Here is a 13,253-nt window from a genome sequence, read left to right as displayed (position 1 = left end):
TCGCCGAGGTAATTTATCTCGGAATATATATGCGGTTTATGATTCTCGCGACGGCCTATATATTCAGGTGCATGGTGCAGAATAGCGCATGAATGTGGCTTATGTTTTGTTTCCGAAACCAGAATATTAGTGCTGCGTATAAGCAGGAATGGGTCGAGGTCAATTGATGCTAGGACGCGAACGGAAAAGGCGCTTAAAAAGGCAGCCGCGCTAACTAGAAGAAGAAACGGGAAAGCAGGGAGGGCCTGGTGAGAGAATGCAAGTCTCACCTGTACTTTCGCCACCACGTAGCTTCTGCTCGGGCCTCTCAACCCTCTCCTCACTCGGCTGAGGTGGTCTCTCTGTCCTTTTCGGAGAGTATGGGTTGTACGACGAAGGCCACACGGTGGTCAGCCTTTTTGCTGGCGGTGGCGTGCTCGGTCGTCCTGAAAATAGATTAGGACCTTTCTCATCTAACCCAGGCACTCTCCTGTTTGCTTCCTTCTTTTTTTATACCCGTCAATAATTCAGTCTGGTACGTCACCTCTCTTTCTTTTTTCCCCCGTGCTTCCCGTACTTTCCTGTTGATTTCATTTTATCGCGTATGTAAAATATTATGCGCACTATTCTACACCATACAAGGCCGCAGCAGCAAAATTACGAGAAATGATGAAAATGATGGAAATTTAATCGATTCGGTAATTATATATTACGAGTGTGGACACTTATAGTATTACATAATAAATACATAAATAGATCAGCATCTACTTTAAACGAATGAAGCTTATAAAAATCCTTCTTTTTTGTATCTACTAATACAAGATGTTCAATGTTCATGTCCTTAAATTCCATTTGTATTTTTAAATGTATTAAATCATTTAAAAATATATACTTATATAATATTAAAAATAAAAGTAAAAAATTTAAGAAGGAAAGCATATAAATAGAAACAATCGAACTATTAACTATTATGTAGTCTAACAATTATGTTAATATTAATTAAAATTCGCATTTAAAATCTAAAACAACTAAACAATTAACAACTATGATAATATTTATTTAAATTCTAATTAATGACTTCTTTTATACATTGAGGAAAAAAATTATCATTTGACTAAACTAATATAGTTCGTCTTTATCTCTTACGATGAAAAACCTTTAAATCAAACATATTATATTTGACTTTAAATACATATATTCTTCAACGAAGAAAATAAAGACAACTTAGTCAAATGAACAATTTTTTTCTTAACTTAATAAGATAAAGGAATAAAAAGATTGAGAACTCCTTTCTGTATTCATGATTGCCTCGCGCTTTATGTTTGCTATATACTATTTTTTCACTGCTCCGTAGCTATGACGCTTCTTAACAAGCGAAATTTAATCTATAATGGATGGGAAGAAAACATACGCGCGCGAGCACGTGATGGGCGCAAGTTTGATGAATTCTATGAGCTTCTTTGAAAACGAGCCAACTTCTAATACTTGTTGCATTCGATGCCGACGTTCCATTGAACAAAATATCTTCTCACAAGAAAATCTTCGCAGCAAAAAAAAAAGATCGTAAAAAGTGCCTGCAATCCTCTATAAAGAGTTTACTTCGAATTTTAATTGCTTTTAACATGTAATTCTATTTAAAATTCTAAATATTAGATATCTAAGATTTTTAAAATTAATTTATAATACTTTTTTAACTTTTTTACTTTTCAATTTATAATAATTTTTTAATATTGATGATTATGATAATTATCTCTTTGAACTGCTACTTCTTAAGTAACTTTTAAAAAATTACAAAGATTGCTTCATCTTCACTTTGTAAAGTAAAGCAAAATCCACTGGAAAAATTATAAATAATAAAAAATATAACATTGATATTTTCAAATTGCAATCTTAAATATTTACATAATATTGTTAAAATGATATTTATTTAACAAGTATCAAATAATTGCGATGCAATATTATGAATTAAGACAGAAGGTAGACGGCTGTTATTTATTTCAGTTGTAATTACTTTACTAAGTAATTCCCTCGACAATATAATCACATAATGTTTAACAAACGCTTCTTCCCATAAGACAATGCGTCTGCCACGTCTAATTCGATTGTATTGTGCAATATAAGATTACACTTAACGCGCCAGCGTCTTATCTTTGTAAATATGAAAGTGTATCCCGGGAGAGTTGCAGCCTTTGCAAGCAGTAGATTGAAACTTTACTTACACGATAATTCTGTACAATGCGTATCAACTCAGGGTGTAATTCAAGTTGATATTCGCCACGGGGCCTGTATACTTCTACTGCACGGAGACTCATTCTTGGTAGCGAGATGCTTTGACGCTTATTTCGTTCCTCATAATCGTGAAGATTATTCAAACTACCATCGTTCACGGTCCCGCGTGTGTCGTTTGTTGATGCGATCTCGAAAACTATGTCCCGAAGTAATTCAAAGTGTATGAATTATACTGATTCCGATTATTTGAAAAAAGAAAAAAATACGAGAATGCTTATTCTATTTTCAAGTTTTGTCTCATATTGTTACTATTTTCAAGTTTTGTCTCATATTGTTACAGAAGAGCCAATTTTATTCGTTTTTCTAAAGTAATAAATAATATAAAACCAGAGATTTTCAAAGTATGAGTCGCGCGAATTGATTTTTGGCGAATCGAGAAAAAATTTTTTAAATATTAAATTACATTTTTTCTTACTCGGCGCAGATAAACTTGCATTTACGCGCATCTTTTTACGATTTTGTATATGTAAAGTTTTCATGTCGCTGTCGTTTTCGTTTTAATGTCGATATCAAACTATCAGCAGAAATAGAAAACAAAAGCATTTCTAACATATACCTATTACAATTAGAAAGTAGAAGCAGCGTAGATATAAATTATTTATTTATTTCACATTTTTGCATAATTATTAAAGCTAAGATAGGTCAAGAATATTTGTCGTTTTTAAAAAGTGGATCTACATGCGTTTATAGGAAATTCTAACATAGATCGTCAAATGAAAATTTTACTTAGTAAAGTTAAAAAGTATCAAATAATTGAGTATTTTTGGTATTTGTTCTACATCAAAAATCCAATATTTTTCAAAAATACCATATTTGATTATATAATAATATGAAACTTTTCAGAATATGTCTGAAAAAATTTAGGAGATGTATAAAATTATTTAAACGATCGATTTTTATTCGATTTTATGTTATAGTTGTTATAGTATTGTTCTACAAAAAGTTTGTAACTGAAAATATTAAAATTTATATTCTTCACATAAAAATTTATACTAAAACTATAAATATATTATAATTTATATGTGAATCAGTTGTATAAATAATATCATGTTTTTATATAATAGAACATTTTTATTCATTGTAATAAATGTAATGTAAATTTTATTTTTATAATACTTCCCTTCAAAAACTATGACAATGTGTAAATATTTAAAATAGTCGAGATTCACAAAATTTTATTACAATACAGAAATGAAACAGATTCATTCAGTAAATAAATAAAGTTTATTTATCTATTTATATTCACAGAATAAGTAATCCCTACATCGCAATGAGACTTTGCATCTTAAATACTTAAAGTACTTATACAAAAAATTTTAATTTTTTGCTATTATTTTTTAAGTCAAAGTAATATAACAATAAAAAAATTACAAAAACTTTAATAAATGTATTATTAATGTATCATTGAATAAAAATATAACATTATTCATATAATTTCTTCATATGTGCATAGTTTTAAATATTCACATTTATATGAGAAGTTTTCATAAATATTAACACATTTTCCACTTTAAACTTTTTGTAAGGATTATATGATACATTCTTAATTAATTCTCTTAAACTCTGACTATTCTTGAGTTGCTTTCATCCGACTAAATTTTGCATTCTACTGCTCGGCGGTTAGGCTGATAATGTACCTTCCATGCACATTCCTATCTCATCTTCTCCGAGAGCTCTCTTCTCTTATCTCTCTCTTTCTTTCCTCGTTAAATTCTACAGTCTTTCTGGTTTGCAAACAAGCGACCCTTTAACCCACCGAGCCTCTAACTTGAGCACTAAAAAGTTTTCGAATAAAAGTTTAAATACGCCCCGGACAAACTTCGCCTCGCACCTTCTTCGTGACCTCGTAAGAATATGGCAGCTTCTGGGTCACCTGCCTCGAAAACACGTGGGTGCATCACATTACATTTATGCCTACGTAAGCGATACCTATGAATATGTACACCCATTAACAATCTCTTTTTTGTCGGCAAACCAATCACAACGGGGCTCGTATTTCATCCGGCTTAGCATCCTTTTGTTATCCTTTCATGCGTCGCGGGCTTGTTTAAGAAGTTTTGAAATAACTTGTTGAAAATTTAAGAGTCTCTCGCGACACCTCTTCCAAAGTGCCGCGGCAAGCGTCAAGAAATATTTGTTTCGTGAAGGCAGAAAAGAAAGGCGAGAAGAAAGGGATAAGCAAAGAAAGACAAAGACAGGAAAACAGATTCGCGAATATAGTTGAGAAAAGAAAATAGCGAGATATATATATTGTATTATTAATAGTTTTGATCTTCGATTTATCAAAGTCGCAATTTTATATTTTCCTATATGTTTTCGAGAAATAACATCACTTTCGAAATATTTACATTTTTTTTATTAAAGAATCCATTAAAAAACGTATCTTGTGTAAAACATAATTGATAGATGCTTTAAAGTTCTTAGAAAAATATTCTTCTCCTTTAGATTCTATCTATTTCAAAAGTTTACGTCAGAACAACAAAAGTCTAAAGCTTCAATTAAAGCTTTCACTTTGTAATTTCGTTCGACAGAGTTTGGTTTGTAATTTTAAAGAGTAAATTAATTCTGATAAACGAAGAAGTTTTCCATACCTTTTTAATCAATATAAGAAAAAGAAAAAGAAAAATTTGATACAAAATCTTAGCAAATAATTTCATTTTCTTCCATTATAAATATATATCTAAATAAGTATCGAACATGTCAATATATAAAACAAATTTTATTCCGAAAAGATTTCTGTTTAAGAACTTTACAAAAAATAATTTCTTTCATTTATCAAAACATAAAATTCTCTAAAATATTATAATTACATTAACATTAATTGAGAAATTGTATAATTTCATAAAATTTCAAACATATTTAAAATATATCACAATATGTATAATTTATAAATTTACTATGTTCATATTTTCTTTAATGATAAGCATTATTTCAAGTAAAAATATTTACATGTGATATTACACAGAAAAAGATGATATTAGTGATATTGATTTCTCTTTTTTTTTTAACACATGTTATCAATAATGCAATAATGAAAAAGTAGATTTTTCCTTTGTAATGTTTTTTCTTTTTAATGATAAGCATTATTTTAAATAAAAATACTTACATATGACATTTACACATAAAAAAAATAATAGATAATTTAGACTAGGAGAGTTCTGATGACCGTAGCCTTGATGTACGTTGATCCTGAGTGACCTCCAACAAGTTTTAGCTGTCACTCGTTATTCATTAGTTATTAAAAAGTCATAATCTCATAATCGGTTCACCTTTTTTCCTGTTTAGAGTTATCTGGCTTTGTGTAAAGCAGAGAAATAATTATTAATAACAATATTTAATTTTGACTGTTAATAACTTTTTTAATGAATAACATTAAAATCTGTTGATGAAGATCATTTAGAATCATGACTTTGATAACATGTATATCAGGTCAAAATCATGCATCAGAGCTGGATCTCCTATTTTAAATAATTACCAAATAATATTTATATATATTAATTTTACCTTTTTATTTAATACACATTTGCTTTGTAATAATCAAAAAGTGGACTTTTTCTTCTTGCTAATTATTTCTAAATATATTAATATTTAAATTTATTAATGAAATTTTTAAATAATGATCTTACATGTCAAATGTAACATAAAATTCATAACAGAGTGTATGATTTACTGAAAAATAATTCTAATCTCCTTATCGAGTTTTAATTAATCGTCAGAATCGATTGGTATTTTGTAAAGCAATTATTGATATATGGTAGGAATAGGAATTATTAAACGTTGCATATATTGTATTTTCGATGAAGTAATTTCTACCTCTTTTGTTTTATATATATATATAAAATATATTATATATATATATTATATATATATATATAATATACAAAAGGATAAGATAATTTCGTAAGTTGACATTCAAGCAAGGCTATCATGTTGCAAATAATATATCATTATTAATTTATATTAAATTCAAGGTTCTGATAAAAATTAAGGGAAAAGGATTTTTCTTTATATATATTTTCAGCGTAAACAAGAAATGTAAATTACAATAAGATGTAGCATTTAATTTGTTTTTTAGCAAACAAATTTTAATATTTTGCACTTACGTTTAAATTGTTGAAAAATAATAAAATTGAAAATTAACAAATTGTATAATAAATTGTGTTTGGAGGCCATGTAATTCTACACATTGAAATTACTTGAATATCATATTATTTTGAATGCAGATAGAAAATTGAAAAGAAAAATTTAAAAGTAAACGGGAAGAATAACAATGTGAATAGTTTTTAAAGATCTAACATAACATTATAACAATATTAATATCTACATTATTTTTAGACTTGAAGCTTAAAACAGGCAATTTGTAATTACTCGCGCTAGTTAATTTATATATATCACTATTGTAACTAGTAATTTTAAAATACGCAATTTTTTTTCTATTTCCTCTTTTTCTGAATAATTTTATATTTTACATTTGTGTCATTTTTCTTGCGGGGATGCGATATATATATATATATATATATATATATATATATATATATATATCCAAATATCATTACTTAATTTTTTAAACAATAAATAAAGAAGTAGACAGCCACACTTATGACATCAAAGCGAAAGTTATATATTTAAAATATAATCATATATCATTGTTCATATATCAAATATCATCAATCATATATCAAAGCACAAAATCACAAACGTTTGATGACCAAGATATGGCCATCTTTTATATAAATTATTAGTTAATTTTTATTTAATATATCGGAAAAAGATATATATAAAAATATAATAATAGATATATATAAAAATAAAACTTGTTAGCAAAAATAAAACTGTAATTCGAATTGCAAATGAAAATTGTGCATCTAACAAACTGTTCAAATACTCTTCGGAAAATTAAATTTTTGGTATAATTCCGTGATCTTTTTTTGAAAATGATAGTGCTATCTAGTATCTGTGTACTACCATCAACAATGCAATCTCACTTTATGCCGTGTACATCCCATCTAGTATCTCGCAACGATGTCAGTAATTGAATTTTAAATGCGCCTAATTAGGTCACTGGTTAAGCCAACGATGTAATATCGCAATATAAAATGAAAATCTGTATTCTCTGATTTGGACAAGCTGGAAAGGTAAATCTTGATTAATGCACAAACCTAATGAAAATCTTGGCACATATCAACATCATTTTTTATAATATCAAGTTAATTGTATACGTCATTTGCCTTTCCGAAAAACATAATAAACAATTATATATATTTTACATTTCTTCACAGAAAATTCATTGATTATCTCAATTATTTTTATCTTCTCGTTTTTCGTATAAAATTAATTTCTTTCTAAGAGTAAATATTCTCCATATTGCCTTCTCCTTTCTTGAATGACTCTTGATATGTCGTCGCGTGCATCTTCTGCATTTCGAATCGCAGATCGTTCCGCAAATGGCGTAATCTTATCTGGGCAGATAAGACGAACGGCAGTCCCATTGGAAACTGCTAGGCATTTAACGTCGTGTTCGTGAGTTATTGCATACCTTGACTAGGTCATTAATAATCCTCGTAGTATTAAGATTGATTCGATGGTGTGTGTGTGTGTGTGTGTGTGTGTGTGTGTGTGTGTGTGTGTGTGTGTGTGTGTGTGTGTGTAAGAGAGAGAGAGAGAGAGAGCGCGCGCGACGCGTCCCTTGCCGATTTCGCCAAAGTTTCTCGTAATATTTAATCAGTAGTCGAGACCATACATTATGGTAAAGCGCTGTCTCATCTCGCACGCAAAGTATGCGCATCTACGAGTGAGTCGTTAATACAAGTAAATTACATTAGCCTGGGGGATAATGGGTACGACGAAGTTACGACGACGTTTCTACTCCGACGTGGCGAGACATCTCCATCGAAAGAACGTTTTCGATTACCATTATTCGCACGTACGATCACGCCGGTTCAGCTCAATTCGCAAAGAAATCGCGTGTTGGACTTACACCTCCGACGCTCGTAAATCTCGGTTACGATCTTCCAGCTTTTACGATCGTCGGGTCGCGAGAAAATTCAGCCACATAGCGACATCAATATCGGACAGAGCCGGTACTATCTGCTCGCGAAAATTCGCGAGTAACAGTTATTCATTAGAACGGTTAGTTTCTCCCCCTAGGCGCTTCGAAATAACGATAATCCACCTAGCGGTCGATGAGACCGGTACAGTAAAATTGCAAAGCTTAATGGCGGTAATACCATCGTGGCCGAGTCTTGTATGGCGTTAATAATACAGTATATTGAGATTGGTTTCGCGAGACTGAAGAGAGGAGAACGGAGAACATCGAGGCAGTAGAACCACTGGGACTTGACCTAGGCATCTGCCCAAGTTATTCGCCCTCCTTTAATAATACATGAACGCATCGATGCGCAAGTTTTGCGAGCTTAATATAAAGACTAACTGTGGAAAACATTGTGTACTTTATTAGAAGAATGCGAAACAATCGAGCATAATTCCCATCCGATGAACATTTCCCATCACTCAACTGACGTAGATTTCTCTTGTTCAAAACTAATAATTTTCTAGAAAACTCATAAACATAATAAATACAGACTGCACTGAAAGAAAGGTTTGATAATATAAACCAAATGTTAAATGAAATAATTTCAATCAAATATTTAACGATTAATATAACAAAAAATAATTTTATGTTTCAAAATATTAATTATGAGTAATTATTACTTGGTTATATTATTATGTTTTAATACTTATTAAAAATTTAGAAAAGTAAAATTATTTTTATTATAAAAATAATTTTATTTTTCTAAATTTTTTTTTCTTTACATTAACCAAATCTTTGATTAAAATTATTTGTCTTAATTATTGAGCTAATTACCAGATTTTGAGTGAACGCATTCTTTAGCTTTTGTGTGTTGTTAGAAAGAATTGAACATATTAATATTTTTCTTCAACTTAATTAGCTCTCTCTTTATTAGCTCTCTTCAACTCAATACTTGAGAGAGAGAGAGAGAGACACGCGCGCGCGCGCGCGCGCGCGCCCACACACACACACACACACACACGCACACACACACACGCACACACACTCACACACACACACACACACACACACACACACACACACACACACACACACGCACACACACACACACGCACACGAATGCACGCACGCAATGCGCATGCAATATACTTGAAATTACCTCACTCTTTCTAAACCGAGAGTGACTTTATACAAAATTTATAGGAACGCGTAGTCTATTTTTATTATATTTATGAGAAAATTAAGAACATTTTGACTTTGTAATATCAGCTATTAAAATTATATCCAAAAAAATAATCATAAATTTTGGTCCTGAAATCACTCTGAAATCAACTGCAAAAAGTAAATAATTTATTTTAAAACAGCTTATAAGCAATAATCATATTTTGCTCTTTTAGATAAATAACTTTAAAACGAGTCCATAAATCTAAATAAACTTTTGTATAAATATCTATTAGAGCTTCGTTAATGTATAAAAAATTTGATTTAATTTGTAATGCTACATTCTCATCAAATTTGCACCAAATAAGTATTACAAAACATGATTTTGCAAGAATATAAACAAAAAATAAATTGACTTTTTGACCAAGAGAATTATGTTTAAATTTTATACAGATAATAGAACAATCTATAAAATATCTGGTAATGCTTTAAAAAGTGACACATACATCTTTAAAAAAATGTCACAAATGTTTTGAGGTTCTATCAACGTTATCTAAATGATCGAGGCTCAAAGATGCAAATTATTACGATAATTATTTAGATTAATGGGCACCGCACCAATGATGATCTTGACTTTGACATTTGGTGAGAGCAAAAAGTATTCAAGGAAATTTTTTATAAAAAAAGTCTTATTTGTAGAAAATAAACAATTAATTAACAATTAATTAACAATTTTATACAATTTTATACAATGAATGCATTCTGTTGTAACATAAGCAAACAAGCTTCGCATGTATTCCTAATTTTAAAAGCTGAATTTCTAGACTGTACAATTTTTTTTTGAGTATCCAATTAAACAATACAACTTTTAATTTTCGCTTATTTTTTAGATAATATATTTTCCAGATAATATAATTAATAAACATCTTTTTCAAGTATATAATTTTTTTATATATAATTTTAGGTAACATACAATCTATTTTATTCTTTATAAATAAATTGTTAAATATCCAAGAAATAATCGTCGAATCCACATCGAATTGATGTTGAAATCATCGTATCGATAATTCATTTCTCGGATAATATTTATCTTTTAAAAATAAAGTTTTTCTAAAAAATATTTTCTCTGTACAAATTTTTTTTTTCACTTACTGTTGTCAAGATCATGATCTTGAGTGACCTTTAAAAAGTTTTAGGCCGGTCCAAAAGTTATTAACAAAGTTTAAAAAATAATATCTTATGTCTATTATATACAATTATATTAAAAACTATTTTTTCTATAATACTTAGGGATGTATATGACTTTCTACGCGAAGAGAATCCACCCTATTTCTTCCTGTGCCAAGGAGCGATCGACTTTCTCTTAAACAAGAGAGAAAGGTAAAGTGGACTTTGCTTTGCATGATCATATGCCTATCCGTAAGACATTATTTTTTAAACTTTATTTATTAATAACTTTTGAACAAACAGCTTTTGACCACTATTTAAAACTTTTTGAAGGTCACTCATAGTTATGACCTTAACAATATATGTCAAAGTCAAGATCATCGGCGCGGTGTCTATTAATTCGAATAATTACTACTATTATTTATCCATGAAAGACGTGACATATTGCCTTAATTTAGATTATCCTTTTTACGCTTTGTCTCCCTCTGATTTAACGTTATTTTTTTCTTCAAGTGAGACGCACTATTACTTTTTCGTTTGCGATTGAATATAACAGCAAAAAAGATGAAAAAGGTAAAGAAAGCACTTTAAGATTCTATGATTTGGGAATAAAATGTGGATAATGAGTTTGCCTTCACGTGGGAATTGTTAGAGTCCGCCGATAATATCGATTTTCGAATCGTCAGAATGCATATATTCAATAAGATTCTCACCTTCATTGTTAGCGCTGCTCTTGATCTCCGTCGCCTTCGGTGCTGCTGATGGCTTCGGAATGGCTGAAATAAAAATCATTCGTCTTTAATGACGTCATATAACTTCTTAAATATCGGCCAATAAATTTAACTCTAACTCCGCCTTATTCATATTTTAACTGGGGTCATCTTATCTTCGAGCGGGAATTGCACGGATCGGGTAGGACATATCCAGCGTAGAAGGGGATGAGGGGTGGGAAAGCGCGAGACATTTCCTCTCTCGGCGATTTAACCGTGCCGATTTACTGCTAACATCCACTCCAGCTTTAAATAAATCTTCGACTCGGGCGAAATTAAACAAAGGCTGGAGAATTCGCGATTTGTAGAAGTTGTTTCACTTTTAAATTATTCACGTCGCGAACCGCGTCCCCGCGTGCTATAATATCATGGCAAACACAACCAAGCGGCAGCGGTAGATGCATAACGATAGCGGTCAGGGGAAAAAATTGTTTGTCCACGTACACGAACGGGCTAGAAAATGCACGTCAGCTTACGGTATAATCTGATGGATCCTTCCGTCTCGCCCAGCGAGTTTTTGCTAATGCACCGGTAGCTACCGAAGTCACTCGCTGTCAAGTTTCTGATGGTGAGTCTCATGTGCGCGCGATAGCTGTTCTCCATGATATTCGTCGCATACTTCTCATTGGAGAGAATCATCTCATCTCCTAGAAACCAGTAGCTCATAGCACGGGGATAAGCTTCTGTGTGACAATCAATCGTTACATTGGTGCCAGTCGGCGCACCCACAAGCTGATTCGGCACGAAGATCATTGGAGAAACTGAAACGTTAAAGATAAATTTATTACATCTCCTACTTTATGCTTCTTTATTTATTATTTATTATTACATAATTTTATTTATTTATTTATTATTACATAATTTTACAATTACAAATTTTACATTTACATTTATATTTACATTTACAATTAACTCTTCTTTATATTATGTTCCATTTGAACATGTTATATACGTAAAAATATACGTAAAATATACGCGATATATTATACGTAAAAATATTATGTCCGTTATAATTGATTTTTCTGTTATAATTAAATTTTAATTGATTTTAACTGTGCCATGTGAAAAAATAACTATCTATTATTATTATTTGTATTATTATTTGAAAATATTGCTGTATGTAAGAAACACATAACTTCTAAGAATAAGAATAAGATGCGTTCTTCCGGAATCAAACGTAAAAAATTTTCCAATTGTATTATATGTACAATGTTTCATTTTAATCGCCCCAAATGAATAATTCGAGAAGGAGATGTGGAATTGAAAAGAGTTTAAGACAAAAGTTATGTGACTTTGAAGCGAATACAAGATGATACTATTTTTGGGTAATGTTGTCAAGGTCAGAATAAGGTCACTTTGAATGGAAACCCCCATTTTTCATTACATATACCTCGAGAGCTTATTCAAAATACTATAATAAAATATTTTTTCGTTAAAGGCTTGAAAGTTATACCTCGACATTAGCTGATTAGCATTATCCAAGGTATTCGATTGACGGCTAAACTTCTTGAATAGTGTTTAAGATTTTGATCTGAATAACATTTGCCAAGATTAAGGCCATTAAAAATTCCTTTTTTTTTCATTTTTACTCTAAACATTTATTTTTATATAAAAATCAAATTTCTAATGGATCTTGGATTGGCCTTGATCTTGAGAAATGTTATTCAGATTATGATCTTGAACAGCATTCAAGAGATTTTTAGCTGTCGATCGAACTTGGTAATCTTGGGTAATTCTAATCATCTCTCTCTCTCTCNCTNTNTNTCTCTTACTACTACTTACTTCTACTTACTTCTACTTCTACTACTACTCTACTTACTTACTTACTTACTTACTTACTTACCTACTCTACTACT

At 30.3% G+C, this 13,253-nt stretch overlaps 1 protein-coding gene across 1 annotated transcript in view; it reads right to left on the bottom strand.

The window, feature by feature from the left end:
• Positions 1–210: 210 nt before the first annotated feature.
• Positions 211–13,253, bottom strand: part of LOC105626812 (lachesin) — a 110,539-nt gene continuing 97,496 nt past the window's right edge. Inside the window, exons 6-8 of the mRNA XM_012208106.1 lie at positions 11,874–12,158; positions 11,341–11,403; positions 211–425 (exon numbers count right to left, since the gene is read on the bottom strand). Of these exons, the coding sequence (XP_012063496.1) occupies positions 211–425; positions 11,341–11,403; positions 11,874–12,158 (563 nt within the window). The remainder of the gene's footprint in view (positions 426–11,340; positions 11,404–11,873; positions 12,159–13,253) is intronic.

This window comes from Atta cephalotes (assembly GCF_000143395.1).
Source record: "Atta cephalotes unplaced genomic scaffold scaffold00006, whole genome shotgun sequence".
In the NCBI taxonomy this organism is placed as follows: domain Eukaryota; kingdom Metazoa; phylum Arthropoda; class Insecta; order Hymenoptera; family Formicidae; genus Atta; species Atta cephalotes.
The sequence above is the reverse complement of the archived record's forward strand: the minus strand, read 5'-3'. Positions and strand labels throughout refer to the sequence as shown.